A 15631-nucleotide genomic window follows, 5' to 3' on the forward strand; every position below is an offset into this window, starting at 1 on the left:
CCTCCCAGGTTCAAGGAATTCTCATGTCTCAGCCTCCTGAATAGCTGGGACTACAGGCACACAACACCATGCCAGGCTAATTTTTGTATTTTTTAGTAGAGACGGGATTTTACCATATTGGTCAAGCTAGTCTCGAACTCCTGACCTCAGGTGATCCACCTACCTTGGCTTCCCAAAGTGCTGGAATTACAGGCGTGAGCCACTGCACCTGGCCAACTATCCTATAGTCTTCCAGTAGAGTCTCTCAAATTAGTGTCTCTAGATAGACGTGAACTCCTTGGCATGTCAAGTGAGGGGGTACTCCAGCCATTCTGGCTCCTTACATCCTTTTTGGAACAGAGGGCTAGTCACCCAGATGGGGAGTTTCGGAAAGGACCAGGTTTGAGAAGAAGGCCATAAATTTGGTTTGGGACATGTTGAGTTTGAGATGTATTTGAGACATCCAAAAGGATATGTTGAGTAGGCCCTTGCAGCCATGCGTGTGGAATTTAGATAAGAGGATTGAGCTGGAAAATGAAAATGATCAGTTCTCAGTGTATAGGTGGTAAGTGAAGCCATGGGTGTGAATGACGGAGAGAATGCGCAGGGAGAGAATGCTGAATGAAAGGAGAGGTTATAGGACCCAGTCTTAAGGAACACCAAATCATTTCTCACATTAAAAAAAAAAAGAGTCCACCTCCCTTCATACATTGAACGTCACACATGGGATCAGTGACCTTCAGCCAAAATCCTAAAGCTTTTTGTGCCACCCAAGCCTGAGTGACAAGGCTGCAGTCTTCCTATTGTCCCATCCTGCTCTCACTCCTGCAGGAGGCCAGTGTAAGTATCTGTTCCTAAGTGTTTTTCCTAACACTAGTGAGAAACTTGTGGGAACTCCAGGGAAGTAGGAGTGTCCACCAGCCATTCCCTGTCTCCAGGAAGCTTGTGGAGTGAATACCTTCTGTGCAAAAGCCTCTAGGTCCAAGATAAGATCATCCTACTGAGCTGGGCCAGGGCCCAGTCCTCTATTAACTTTTGGGGTTTTTCTGGGTTGCTTACGACCTTGCTGCACACAGAAGACATAATCTCTGTCCTCTTGTGGCTTCTCTCCTTCCTTCCTTTAGAGTAGCAAGGTTCTACCTCCTGTCTGACTGTGGCTGAGCCATCTCTTGGGCTGCGGCCCATGATCCCAATAGCTTTGCTGTGCAGGGCTTCTCAACTCCCAGGATCACCCCCCTTCCTTCCATGGCAAATGATGAGAAGCTAGACTGGCTTGGTTGCCATCAACATGTCAATAAATCTTTTAGTAGCCCATGCACATAATGCGAAGATTGTGGGGAGCCTGCCTTGGGAGAGAGATTTACAGCCCTCTAGAGAAGTAGAATTGTTTGTGAGCCTATGGGGAGCCTTCAGTTTGGCTGCTATGAGCCCCAGCCCCGCCTGGAAAAGTCTAGTGTCAGCTGAGACCCCAGGACTACTTCCTAGTTGGGACAATAACCTTTTCTCCTGCCAAACCACAGGGGCTTGGCTGGCCTTCAGAACCATCATCTCCAGCTGACTGTTTTTTGTTTCTTTGGTTTTTTAGAAAAACTTATGGGGGTTTCAAACGTACAACAAATATGGAAAGAAAAATATCCCGTGTTCTCATCATACAGCTTTAAAAGTAATCAAAATAATACCAAGATTGTATCATCTATCCGCCACATATTTTTAGGGGAAAGACATTTATGATAACTCTTGAAAGAAAAAAGTAGATTATAAAACACCATATTCAATATGGTCACATCTTTAAAAAATGATAATCTTCAGATTCACCATTTGATTATAGTGTTGCGTTAAAGTTAAACCATGGATTATGCCAGCCCAGAGCCTAGCTGTCTGGTTTTTGAGGCCACACAGTGCCTTTGGAGATGGGAGGATGATCTGGAGCCAACTCTAAGTCAAGGAGCCCAGCTTTCAGTCTCCAAGCCACAGCGTGGCTTCTGATATTTGCATGGACTTGTCATAGGGTGGACATCCTGACACACTTCAGAAAGGAGGAGCTCAGAAAAAGTTTCCCTAGAAGGCTCACATTGTAACAACCCCAGGAGTGCACAGAACTTGACACTGAACAGCATGGCAGATTAGAGAAAATACAGAACTGTGCTATGATGTCATCTTGTTTGTTCATTCATTCACACATTACTGAGCACCTACTATGTGATAGTCGCCTTGCTTAGGCAACAGAAATACTAAGGTGACCATGAGCTCTTCCAGGAGCAGACATAACCACAGATAATGGAAACAATGTGATGAGGGATGTAGCAGAAATACACAAAGCCTGTAGACCACTAGAGGAGGAGAAGGTGAGTCTTCACTAGAGGTAGCTGGGTCCTGAATGATGGAGACAGGCAATTTCAAAAGGAAAACACGGAAGTACAAAATAGTCATAATGATGGCAGCTACCTTTAAAAAATTATTATTTTGAGGTTTGACAGTGTAGACTATAGTCCTAGCTCCATCACTCATTGTGATCTTTATTATCTTAGTTTCTGTACTTCTTACCTACTTCTTAATAATAACTCAAGCAACCCTATCACCTAGGCACTATTATCTACATTTACATATTAGTGCCTAGGTGATAGGGTTGAGTGTTACTATTAAGCACTTGCTACATTCCATATCCTACATGTACATAATTTCTCATCTTAACAACCTTGAAAGTAGGTTTCTTCATTATACAAATGAAGAAAAGTGATACTTGGGTTGATCATGCTTACATGGATTAAAGGCTGGCATAGAGATTTGGACTCCTGTCTTTCTGACATCTAAGTCCATGGCCTTCCTAATATTTCATGTATAATGGGACAAGAACACTGAATGTAGGTAGAATGAAGACATAATGAGATAAAGACATCTTTCTGACATCTCCTTTTTGGAAATGTCTGGTTGGTTGGGGCATATCTTGACAGACCTGCCTGACACCAAATTTGGCTCTTTCTAGAAGTGTGGCCATGAGTTTTACCAAGACACTGTTCATGAAATCCTTCATGAATGTGTTTCCTACAGGGCAGATGGAAAAACTAAAGCATGAATTTAACTTTGGAACTCCTAAAACTCAATAAAAACACATGCCCGTAAACAAAGGGGTGAGGGCACAGAAGACTTTTAACAGACCTTTCACAAAAATTAAAATTAAAATTAAATTGAAAATAAATGGCCAATAAGCACATGAACAGATGCTTAACATTTTTAGTTACCAGGGAAATGCAAATGAAAACCACAATGAGCAGCCACTACATACATACCCAAGTGGTCAAAACTAAAAAGTACAAAAAGTTAGAAACTTCAAATGCCGACCAGGATGTAGAGCAATGGGAACCCATAGTTTATGGAAACATAAAATGGTAACATTTTGGAGAAAGGTCTGACAGTTTCTTATAAAATTAAACATACACCTGCTCTTTGACCCAGCAATTCCACTCTTAAATACCTGCCCAAAGGATATGAGAAATATATGTCTACAAAGGAACTTGCCTTGTTCATAATAACCAAAAACTTTAAAGCTGCCCATCAACAGTTGAATGGATAAATTCATAATACTACATAGTAATAAAAAGAATTGTGGGCCGGGCGCAGTGGCTCAAGCCTGTAATCCCAGCACTTTGGGAGGCCGAGACGGGCGGATCACGAGGTCAGGAGATCGAGACCATCCTGGCTAACACGGTGAAACCCCGTCTCTACTAAAAATACAAAAAACTAGCCGGGTGCAGTGCCGGGTGCCTGTAGTCCCAGCTACTCGGGAGGCTGAGGCAGGAGAATGGCGGGAACCCAGGAGGCAGAGCTTGCAGTGAGCTGAGATCTGGCCACTGCCCTCCAGCCTGGGCAACAGAGCAAGACTCTGTCTCAAAAAAAAAAAAAAAAAAAAAAAGAATTGTGGATACATGCAAGAACATGGATGATTCTCAAAAACATTCTTCCCATGAGAAAAAAAAAAAAAAAAAAGCCTTACACAGTATACATACTATATGATTTCCTTTATATTTAGTTCTGGAACAGATTGTGGGAAAAAATCAGAATAGTAGTTGCCTCTGGAAGGTGGTAGAGGAGCAGTGATTGACTAGGAAAGGGTATTGGCCAATTTTCTGGGCTTTTAAGGATGTTTGGTATCATGACAGGAGTTCAGGTTACATAGGTGTGTGCATTTGTCAAAACTCAGTCAATGTGTACTTTGGATTTGTGCATTTCACTGTATGTGAATTTTACATCAAAAGAAAAACGCAATCAAATACTGAACTCTAGTTAATTATATGCATGCTGAACTACTTAAAGGAAAGTTTACTAATGTCTGCACAAGATGGGATGATGGATGTATAGACAAATATGTGGTAAAGTACAAGTATAGTAAAATGTAAATAGTAGAATCTAGGTGGTGGAAAACAGGTGCTCATTCTTTCAATTTTGTTTGAACATTTTTGTAATAAAAGAACCACTTATTTGGGGGGTTTGCAGCAAATGGAGACACTAGAAGCTAAGAGGGGCAGGAAGTTCCTCTTACTTTGGGAAATGCAAATTAAAACCACAATGGTTTTCCCAAAAGTAATTGACCTTTTTCAGTCAATGTTTCCTCAACTATCAGATGGGTAAAATGGCAGGGGGGGAGCTCCCTATTATTAAGCATTTCCTGGTGGGTGGAAACGTCTTGAACTGGGTGCGGCCTCAAGCTGGTTACTCGCGCTGCCTACTCCCTCTCGTGTCCTCGCAATACCCCACTTACACCCACCAGCTCGGAGGCAATCTTCGCGACCTGCGCAGGCGGCCGCTATGATAACCGCATCCCGGTTTCCGGGACGGCACCGGAAGTCACTTCTCATACGCCTTTCCTATTGGATACCGGCTTTTCATGGGGCCGAGCGCCGCTGGGTAGGCGGAAGTAGCCGCAGGCATGGCGGCGGCTATGCCGCTTGCTCTGCTCGTCCTGCTGCTCCTGGGGCCCAGAGGCTGGTGCCTTGCAGAACCCCCACGCGACAGCCTGCGGGAGGAACTTGTCATCACCCCACTGCCTTCCGGGGACGTAGCCGCCACATTCCAGTTCCGCACGCGCTGGGATTCGGAGCTTCAGCGGGAAGGAGGTGAGGGCGCGAGATCTGACCAGATAAAGACTTCCGTGGTGCCTGCTGGCTGGCCATAGGATGGAGGCAGACTTTGGGGGCGGGGCCTAATTCCTGGGTGGCGTTCTGGATCCTGGATGTAGACCCCGACGAGGTAGAGATCGTCACTTACCTGCTCCCTTTTCCACAGTGTCTCATTACAGGCTCTTTCCCAAAGCCCTGGGGCAGCTGATCTCCAAGTATTCTCTACGGGAGCTGCACCTATCATTCACACAAGGCTTTTGGAGGACCCGATACTGGGGACCACCCTTCCTGCAGGCCCCATCAGGTGCAGAGCTCTGGGTCTGGTTCCAAGACACTGTCACTGAGTGAGTGCACACCTTGGGCCCCATTGCAGGCCATGGAGGGAATGTGGCTGGGAAGGTGTTGTCATCCTGCCACTGCTCTTGGGGACAGCATTTCCAGTAGGCAGCGATTCCATGGGGGTAGAGCTGGCACTGGAAGTAAGAAATGTTACCACAGATGAATAAACTTCCCAATCCTAAAACTTTCAGAACTGAGATAGCACATGCATATCCCTGGAGAGGCAAATAGCAAACAGTTCATGCTTATTTGGAGGTAAGGCAGTAGAAAACTGGCAACTGGATAACTTTTTAAAAGGCATTCATTAATATTTTTTTAAATGATAATAAATATCACAAAGGCCAACCATAACATATCTGTGGGTTACAACTGGCCAACAGGATGCTACATCACAGTGTTAGAGAAACTGCTTTTGTTTGGGAGGGGGCAGGTCTAGTTACTGTGCCTGTACTACAAACCACTATTTCCCAGTGGCTGCTGTGGCTATCCTGTTTAGAATAGAACTTTTCTGTGCAGTGGTTGCAAACATGTCTACATGGGCCACATAGGTAAGAAATGAATAAAGGTATTTTAAAAATTGACAAACACAGGAATGAGAAATATATCTCATTCTCCTCTTAATCCCACTGTAAGAAATCAATAGTGCAAGTATGATATAACAAGTTTTAGGGCAATAAAAGGGAGCAGCAGGAATTGTGGCAGACTAGAGAGTTTGTGCAACATTCTAGGGAAGACAGCTCTGCCACTCAGCTTCTATGGATTGTTGCCATGTGGGAATAGAGGCCTAATGTGTTCAGACTCAAATGTTTCAATAAAAATGTTTTGTAGAAACAAGGTCTCACTCTATTGCCCAGACTGGTCTCAAACTCCTGGGTTCAAGTGATCCTCCTGCCTTAGCCTCCCAAAGTGTTGGGATTACAGGCAAGAACCACCACACCTGGCCTCATTTTTCAAGAGATGCCAGAAATCTGGAATTTAATGTGAAAATTAGCAAATTCAAATATCAGCAAGTAATTTAAAAAATTTTAAAGTGCTGTGTGGGTCAATGTTGTCCTTACCAAATGAAGCACGTTTATGGTTTGGGTAGAGTTTTCAGGCTTCAAGTTTGCCATTTTTATTTGACACTTAAGGACTGGAGCAGTTGAAAACCTCTGTACATAGAATTATCAAAAACCCCCAGACAACACTAAGGAATAAGGAATAAGCAGTGACTCCCTAGCTTGCCAAGACTTTCTCTCTTGCCTCAACTCTGGCTCCCCTACCCTTTCCTGTCTACTCTGCTGTCACTGTCTCCCCTCAGCCCATAATTGCCTGAAATGTGGAACTAATGCTTAGAATTATTTCTAGTGCTTATTAAGTTTTATGGCTTTCTATAACTGAGAGCAAATCTCTTTTGATATTTCTCCAAGAAAAGAACATCTAATTTAATTTGACGTTTTTATGAAATCCTAGAACAGTTGTTTTTCCCATGTTCAGTGAGCTTTTTTGGATATAAGACTTCTCACCATGATAGTAGAACCAGGACTTACCTTTATTCCCAGAGTATACACAGGGCAGTGTGCATTGTTTTGCCCAGCCAAGCACATTCAAGGAAGATCCGTGAGGTCATTTCAGCTCTGATATATGAGGCGCTTTCCATGGTGTCAGGGGAAGCACGTAGATAACCCAGACTGGTCCTTGTCCTCAAGTTGCTTACAGCCTAGTTAGGGAGAAAAGGTGTTCAGGACACGATGCTGCTGCCACCTAGCCATCTCCCAGGAGGGACCTAGTAGGAGACTTGGATGGTCAAAATCATGACTGCACAGAGGAGGCTGTGCTTAAGGAAGGCAGGAAAGGCTTCCTGGAGAGGGGGTAAGAACTGGAGCCAGATCGTGAAGGTAGGCAGAAAGAAGTGAGCAAAGGCTTGCAAGCAAGGAAGAATCACCTGAGCAGAGACCCATGGGGACGCAGAGATGTCCAGAGGAGAGTGAGGAAGAAGGGGCTGAGTAGGATGAGACCCAGCAAGTGGACTGGGTGGGGGCAGCAGTATTCCAGCTCCATCAACTGGCCCGTCTAATAGTTAAGAATACAGCCTTCTCCTACCATAGGTTTTGCAGTCAGTTGTGGGCTCTGAAAGAGGGAGCAGAGATAGCCCCAGGACAGTGAGTGGATTTGTGTCTCTATCCAGTGTGGATAAATCTTGGAAGGAGCTCAGTAATGTCCTCTCAGGGATCTTCTGCGCCTCTCTCAACTTCATCGACTCCACCAACACGGTCACTCCCACTGCCTCCTTCAAACCCCTGGGTCTGGCCAATGGTGAGATAACCCCTACAGCCCTTTCCTTCTTCTTCTTACCTCCTGCCCAAACCTTTGCCTCCTTTTCCCTCAGTTTCCTGCTTCCTCAGCCTGGGCTAGATCCTAAGTCCCCTGTGTGTGCAGGCCCCCAATACTGTGCCATCTCTGCATGCTTTCTCCCAAGGAGAGAAGGGAGTCCCACTCCCAGCTGGGACTGTCCAGACTGTGGTGCTAGAGGTGGTGTGGGGAGCAGGAGGGTCATTCCCATCTCTGGAGTGTGGATCCTGAGGGGTCAGAGCCCAAGGCCCACCCCAGACAGACCTCTGTCTCCCTCAGACACTGACCACTACTTTCTGCGCTATGCTGTGCTGCCACGGGAGGTGGTCTGCACTGAAAACCTCACCCCCTGGAAGAAGCTCTTGCCCTGTAGTTCCAAGGTGAGGCCGCGCAGCCTGGCAGCCGGGGGCATGTATAGAGAACCTGCGCCCCATGTCAAGTGCTCCATACAGGGTTTCTCTTATCTCTTTCTGTCTCCTCCAGGCAGGCCTCTCTGTGCTGCTGAAGGCGGATCGCTTGTTCCACACCAGCTACCACTCCCAGGCAGTGCATATCCGCCCTGTTTGCAGAGTAAGTCACGGGGAGTAGAGGAAGCTGCCATCCAGGGGCTCAGAGAAGGTACATGTAAAGCATGTGGCCAGTGTCTGGCTTGGGCTGAGTGAGTACTGAGTGGTACATGTGATGATGGTTATTCAGGGCATTGGCCAAGCACCAAGAAAACAGTGGTTGCCTAGCAAGGACTGAATAAATATTTGTCATGGAAAATAGTGGTTCAGAACAATAGCTACGCGGGTGCAATTGCTAGCTCAGTCACTTGCCAGCTGGCGTAACCTTGGGTGAATCATTTCATTCCCCTGAGCCTGGTTTCCCACCCTGTCACATGACATTGATAGTAGAGTCCACTTGTAGGGTTGTTGTGATAGTTTATCAAACTGATGCACATAAAGCTGTCAGCACAGGGTCTGGCGCCGGGTCAAGTGCTCAGGAGTGGGTAGTAGCAAATCGATGGATGTGACGATACATAGATGAGGGATTGAGTTTGAGTAGGAGTCTTTTTTGGGGCTATGTGGTTGGGTGAGAGTGATACCCCCTCACTGCTGCCATCTGGCCCTTGTGATAGAATGCACGCTGTACTAGCATCTCCTGGGAGCTGAGGCAGACCCTGTCAGTTGTATTTGACGCCTTCATCACGGGGCAGGGGAAGAAAGGTAAGTTACCTTGGCAACTCATCTCTACCCACCCATGCCAGCCCTGCCTTATCTATGTGGACTAGGCCTAGGCCTGGCCCCTGCTCAGCCCTGCTCTCTGTTTCTCAGACTGGTCCCTCTTCCGGATGTTCTCCCGAACCCTCACGGAGCCCTGCCCCCTGGCTTCAGAGAGCCGAGTCTATGTGGACATCACCAACTACAACCAGGTAACAAGGTCTCCAACCACACACACAAACACATCCCTGGTCCCCAAGACCAGCCTGCCCGCTCTGCTTGCTTCTTAGCCCTGCCTTTGTGTCCCCAGGACAACGAGACATTAGAGGTGAACCCACCCCCGACCACTACATATCAGGACATCATCCTAGGCACTCGGAAGACCTATGCCATCTATGACTTGCTTGACACCGCCATGATCAACAACTCTCGAAACCTCAACATCCAGCTCAAGTGGAAGAGACCCCCAGAGAATGGTGAGTGGGTGGATGGTTGGACTGCCGGGTTGCAACGGCTACAGAGAAAAGACTCACAATCCCATGTCTTTGCTGTAAGATGATAGGGTTGTATTTAGACCAGATCTCCAGAGTCATATGCTACTGACTCTAGCGCTTCCAAGCTCTATGATTTTGGGTAGGTTCCTAAACTCCCCAAGCTTCAGCATCCACATCTGAAAAATAAAGAGTATACTCAGTGAATTGGATGAGATGATGTGAAAAATGGAGTTAGTTCATGCATTTGCTTGATCAACCAAATACTTTTGAATTCATACTAAGTGCCAGGCATAGAGTGTTGAATAGGACAGAGGACACTGCACTCAAGAAATACAATGTCTACTAGTTGAGGGCAGGTGTCAGTTAATTACAGTTGTAGTTCAGTTCCCTTACCAAGGGAAAGAGCAGAATATCCTGAGAGGACCTGGTTTGGGTTCGAAGGGGGCACGGTGTTCGTCACATAAGCACTTTGATACTAGCAACCTATTGTCATCATTGCTTGTTGGCTGGGGAAGACAGGGATGATTCCAGAACCCAGATTGCCCAGTTTCAGTGGCAGGACTGTTCCCCCATCTACTCATTGGCTTGGGACTCTGAACATGGCCTGGGCAGTTGGGGTGGGGAGTGACTCTTACCTTTGGCAGCTGTTGACTGTTGATATTTCTTTACACAGAGGCCCCCGCAGTGCCCTTCCTGCATGCCCAGCGGTACGTGAGCGGCTATGGGCTGCAGAAGGGGGAGCTGAGCACACTGCTGTACAACACCCACCCATACCGGGCCTTCCCAGTGCTGCTGCTGGACACCGTACCCTGGTATCTGCGGCTGTATGTGCACACCCTCACCATCACCTCCAAGGGCAAGGAGAACAAACCAAGTGAGGACCTGAGTCCTGAACCAGGCCCCCAGCCCACCCTTTCGTGCCCTCTCCAGGTCCCCCAAACTCTCATTTCCCTTGGTAGTTCCTGAAGTACCTCTGAAAAGCGACACAGGCATAAAGAGTAAGGAATAGTTTCAGAACTGAAACGGGAACCTCACTGTGCCAGGTTCAGAAGTAATTTATAAAACGGAAATCATTAAAACACATAATACTGGTGATTCTTAATAGGACTGTACAAGGACAGTAGCTTCCTTTTTCACTTACTTTTGCCTCCTTTCTGGAGCGTTGGGTTTTGTGATGATTCATAGACTCTTTAAGGTAGGGAAAGGGCTTGGCAATGTGGGGCTTTTGAAGCTAGGAAGATAGCAGAGCTGGAGTAGATGGTGTTTTGCTTCCTTGGGAGGGGTAAAGAGGTACAGTTAATTAAAATTTTAAAAAAATTTTTATTTTTATTAAAATTTATTTTTTTATTATTTTTCTAAAGAGAAGATAATATTAGTGCTTCCTATTAGGTGCCAGGTATAGTACTAAAACACTTGCTTTTCTTTTGTGTAGGGGGAGACTAGTAGTAAACTAAAAGACCTCTGAGGAAGAGGTTGTATCATATCCCAAACAGCCAAACTTAAAAACCTTTCAATACTTTCATTGATTCCTATGTTTTCAAATCTATGGTGAATAGTTTCACTTATTTTCAGCACCCATTATTTGTACCACCTTCAACATCTGTATTTCAGATATCCTAGCTGTGTATGCTGTAGGTTTTTCTGTTATTACTATTTTAAAACTTCTCCTTTGGAAAATTTCAACCCGAACCCAAACAGAATAGTGTAATAATCCCCTGTACCCACCCTGCACTTTTTTTTTTTTTTTTTTTTTAGGAGACAGGCTGTCGTTCTGTCACCCAGGCTGGAGTGTAGTGGCATGATCATGGCTCATTGCAGTCTCAGAATCCTGGGCTCAAGCAGTCCTCCTACCTCAGCTTCCCCAGGGCTATAGGCATGAACCACCATGCCTTTAATTTTTTCATAGAGACAGGGTCTTGTTATGTTACACAGGCTGGCCTCAAACTCCTGGCCTCAGGCGATTCTCCTGCCTTGGCCTCCTAAAGTGCTAGGATTATAGGTGTAAGCCACTGCCTGCTGGTGTATCTTAAAGCAAATCTTAGACATTGCATCAATTAACCTTTAAATACTTCAAGGATTTTTTAAAATGTAACCATGTCATTACCACTTCTGTTTTCCCCTGTGGTCTTAAAAATGTGTTTTTATATTTGTTTAAATTGAGATAAACAAGGTTCTCACATTGCATTTGCTTTATCCTAAGTTCTTCTCTTGGGTGGGCACAGTGGTGCACACCTGTAATCTCAGCACTTTGGGAGGCCGACATGGAAGGACCACCTGAGTCCAGGAGTTCAAAACCAGCCTGGACAACATCGTGAGACACCCGACTTCTACAATTTTTTTTTTTTTTTTTTTGAGACGGAGCCTCATTCTGTCACCCAGGCTGGAGTGCAGTGGTGCGATCCCGGCTCACTGCAACCTCTACCTTCTGGATTCAAGCGATTCTCCTGCCTCAGCTTCCCGAGTAGCTCGGACTACAGGCACGTGCCACCACGCCTGACTAATTTTTTATATTTTTAGTGGAGACGGGGTTTCACTGTGTTAGCCAGGATGGTCTCAATCTCCTGACCTCATGATCTGCCCACCTTGGCCTCCCAAAGTGCTGGGATAAAAAAAAATTGTTTTTAATTAGCTGGGGGTGGTGTCGCATGCCTGTAGTCCCAGCTACTCAAGAGGCTGAGGTGGGAAGATCACTTGAACCCAGGAGATCAAGGCTATAGTGAGCCATGATCATACTACTGCACTTCAGCATGGGCGACAGTGTGAAACCTGTGAGACCCTGTCACCAACAAAAAAAAATTTATTTTTCTTTAAAATTAATAGACTCTTCTTAGAGCAGTTTTAGGTTTACAGAAAAACTGAGCACAAAGCGCAGAGTTCCCATGTACTCCCTGTCTCCACACCCAGAATTTCCCTTATTATAAGCACCTTGCTTTTGGTGTGGTACTCTTCAGTCTCTTATCATCTGTAGCAGTGCCCATGCTTTTTTTTTTTTTTTAATGCCAATTATTTGTTGAAGGAACTGGGTCATTTGTTGTATAGAATGTTCCACATTCTGGATTTGTCCTTGTGCTGGTGTTTAACACAGTCCTCCATCTCCTATATTTCTTGTGTATTGGTGGTTAGATTTAGAAACCTGATTAGATTCATGTCCCACATTTTTGGCAAGAAAAATTCCCAGGTGGCTCTGTGAACTTCTTGCACCACATCAGGCACTTGGTGTCTGGTGCCCCAGTTTTAGTGATGTGAAGATTGATTAGCAGTCTGCAGCACTCCTAACAACCTCTCTTGACCGCATCCTGGGATCACTGCCCTGGAAACATCCTCTCCCTTTTCTTAGCCCCTGCTTTCTTCCCTAGCCTGTCTGGCTTCTACGCTCCCAAGCCCACCTTCTAGGCACCCAGATTGAGGCTCCATGGCAAGCAGCAGGGACAGGAGAAGCAGGTAGCCTGACCCCAGGAAAGAGGTGTGGGTGACCGTTGCATGTCTCCAGGTTACATCCACTACCAGCCTGCCCAGGACCGGCTGCAACCCCACCTCCTGGAGATGCTGATTCAGCTGCCGGCCAACTCAGTCACCAAGGTTTCCATCCAGTTTGAGCGGGCGCTGCTGAAGTGGACCGAATACACCCCAGATCCTAACCATGGCTTCTATGTCAGGTGGGCTCCACCCCCACAGGCCAACTCTCATCCCACTGACCTACCCTCTCTGCTGCTTACCCCTTGGTAGGGGAGCCAGGTGGGAACACGGGCCATCTCTCTGCTTCTCTGTAGCCCATCTGTCCTCAGCGCCCTTGTGCCCAGCGTGGTAGCAGCCAAGCCAGTGGACTGGGAAGAGAGTCCCCTCTTCAACAGCCTGTAAGTGTGATCACACTCACTGATAACACATCCTCAGCTGCCTGCTGGGCCTTAACACAGGTGACCAGGCTCCTGCAGGGGAGTTCAGGGTAGATGTTATATCTTCCAAAGAGATGTGTAGATTTAATTCAGTCTTAATAAAAATCCTGGCAGTCTGTGAAATTTGTGAAGACTTTATAAAATGATTTTAAAGTGCTTCTAGAAGAATATTTTTACTTATAGCCTGCATTTACTCCTTAATGCTCTTAAATATTTAATCAAGCACTTATCAAAGTGCCAAGTGCTTCTGAGAGCACTGGGTGTACAAGATTAAACAAAACAGACTTGGCCCTGGCCTCCCTTTGCTTACAGTCTAGAGGGAGAATTCTGGTCTAGAAAGTAATGGTGTCAGAGGTGGGGTAGGAATTGATTTACTGGGTTATCTAGGAAGGCTTCATTGAGGAGGTGGCATTTAGGCTGAAATTAGGCTAAGAGGCAACCAAGCAAAGGCAGGGCCCCTTTCCTTCACTTCAACACCAGGCTTCTCTTTCTCCCCTCCCCTTCCCTCCCCTCCCCTCCTCCCTCTCTCCCTCCCCCCTTCCTTCCTTCCTTCCTTCCTTCCTTCCTTCCTTCCTTCCTTCCTTCCTTCTTTTTTATTTTTTATTTTACTTTAAGTTCTGGGATACATGTGCAGAACATGCAGGTTTATTACATAGGTATATATGTGCCATGGTGGTTTGCCGCACCCATCAACCCGTCATCTAGGTTTTAAGCCCCGCATGCATTAGGTATTTGTCCTAATGCTCTCCTTCCTCTTGCCCCCCACCCACTGCTCTCCTTTTATCAGGTTTATAAATTGAGCTATGCCTTCTGTTGAAAGGTTTTGAGCCTAAGAGAACATTGGAAACACTGTGTTGCATTGCCCAGTACTGCCGGAATGAGGATGGGATGAGGTGGGGAGGAGCAGCCAGTCCTATCTCACCACTCTTCCCCTGACCCCAGGTTCCCGGTCTCCGATGGCTCTAACTACTTTGTGCGGCTCTACACGGAGCCGCTGCTGGTGAACCTGCCGACACCAGACTTCAGCATGCCCTACAACGTGATCTGCCTCACGTGTACTGTGGTGGCTGTGTGCTATGGCTCCTTCTACAATCTCCTGACCCGAACCTTCCACATCGAGGAGCCCCGCACAGGTGGCCTGGCCAAGCGGCTGGCCAACCTCATCCGGCGTGCCCGAGGTGTCCCCCCACTCTGATTGTTGCCCTTTCCAGCAGTTGCAGCTGCTGTTTCTCTGGGGAGGGGAGCCCATGGGCTCTTTCTGCCATTTGCTCTCCTTGGAGTTGGCTTTTGAACCAAAGTTCCCTGGACCAGGTCAGGGCCTACAGCTGTGCTGTCCAGTACAGGAGCCACAAGCCAAATGTGGCATTTGAATTTGAATTAACTTAAATTAGAAATTCATTTCCCCACCTGTAGTGGCCAGCTCTATATTGAGGTGCTCAATAAGCAAAAGTGGGCAGTGGCTGCTGTATTGGACAGCACAGAAAAGGACCTCACTGCAGAAAGGTTGGTTGGCAGCGCTGGCTAAGGTGATGGGGTGTGCTGCAGGGTGTGTGTCAATGTGTGGTGGATGGAGTTTACTGTTTGTGGAATAAAAACGGCTGTTTCTTTGATTCTTTGCCTCTTGTCCTTGAGTCCTGGGAAGAGCTAGGGACTGGGGGATTGTTTGCTGGGTGCCTGAACAGTACCTCCTGCCCTATGCCCGCAACCCTCTCCACAAAACAGAAAACAGAACAAAACGAAACCCTACCTCCTCCCACCTGGCTGGAAATTTCTTCTGATCTGCTCCGCCGTCCTCCCCATCCCCATCTGATTGTGATTCCCAGAACTCCCTGAGTTGTTTGGGAGTGTTTCTGAAAGCATAGTCCATGACCATGGAAATGAATCATCCTACTTCTTGGGGGCCTTGAGAGCCAGTCCCCATCAGCAAGGGTAGAGTGGAGGGACGGGAGAGCTCTGGGTGGTGGGTCTCTAACTGTAGTGTGCATCGGAGTCATTGGGGGCACTTGTGAAAATAATGTAGGTTCCCAGGGTCCAGATCCTACTAATTCAGTTGGTCTGGGTGTGGCCCAGCCTTTGACTCTTTAGCAGGCTCCTCAGGAGCTCGTGCTGTGCGCCGTCCTCAGACCACCCCAGGCTTTGAAGCCAGGCTCATTGGATTGAAGCCCGCCCCGCCCACCTCCTTTGCTGGTTACGTAACCCTGGATTCCTGTAAAACAAGCCTTTAGGCGGGTGCCTCCCACTGCCCTCATCTTCTGTCTTTTCCTCTGGCACACTTGGCA

At 46.8% G+C, this 15631-nt stretch overlaps 1 protein-coding gene across 4 annotated transcripts; it reads left to right on the forward strand.

Moving 5' to 3' along the window:
- Nucleotides 1-4820: 4820 nt before the first annotated feature.
- Nucleotides 4821-14962, forward strand: PIGT (phosphatidylinositol glycan anchor biosynthesis class T). Of its 4 annotated transcripts, XM_010384229.2 has the most exons (12): nt 4821-5090; nt 5260-5437; nt 7600-7727; nt 8043-8143; nt 8247-8333; nt 8884-8971; nt 9080-9177; nt 9276-9441; nt 10133-10333; nt 12950-13115; nt 13230-13313; nt 14295-14962. In XM_010384229.2, exons 1-12 carry the CDS (start codon nt 4904-4906, stop codon nt 14545-14547), a joined length of 1737 nt encoding a protein of 578 aa, XP_010382531.1. In that variant the 5' UTR covers nt 4821-4903; the 3' UTR covers nt 14548-14962. The 4 variants fall into 4 exon arrangements, with proteins under 4 accessions (XP_010382531.1, XP_030771689.1, XP_030771690.1 ...); XM_030915829.1 differs by lacking the exon at nt 7600-7727 and having other exon boundaries at nt 4829-5090; nt 5260-5397; XM_030915830.1 differs by lacking the exons at nt 7600-7727; nt 8043-8143 and having other exon boundaries at nt 4829-5090; nt 5260-5397; nt 8251-8333.
- The last annotated feature ends 669 nt before the right edge of the window (nt 14963-15631 follow it).

The sequence above is a fragment of the Rhinopithecus roxellana genome, chromosome 13 (assembly GCF_007565055.1).
Source record: "Rhinopithecus roxellana isolate Shanxi Qingling chromosome 13, ASM756505v1, whole genome shotgun sequence".
Classification (NCBI taxonomy): domain Eukaryota; kingdom Metazoa; phylum Chordata; class Mammalia; order Primates; family Cercopithecidae; genus Rhinopithecus; species Rhinopithecus roxellana.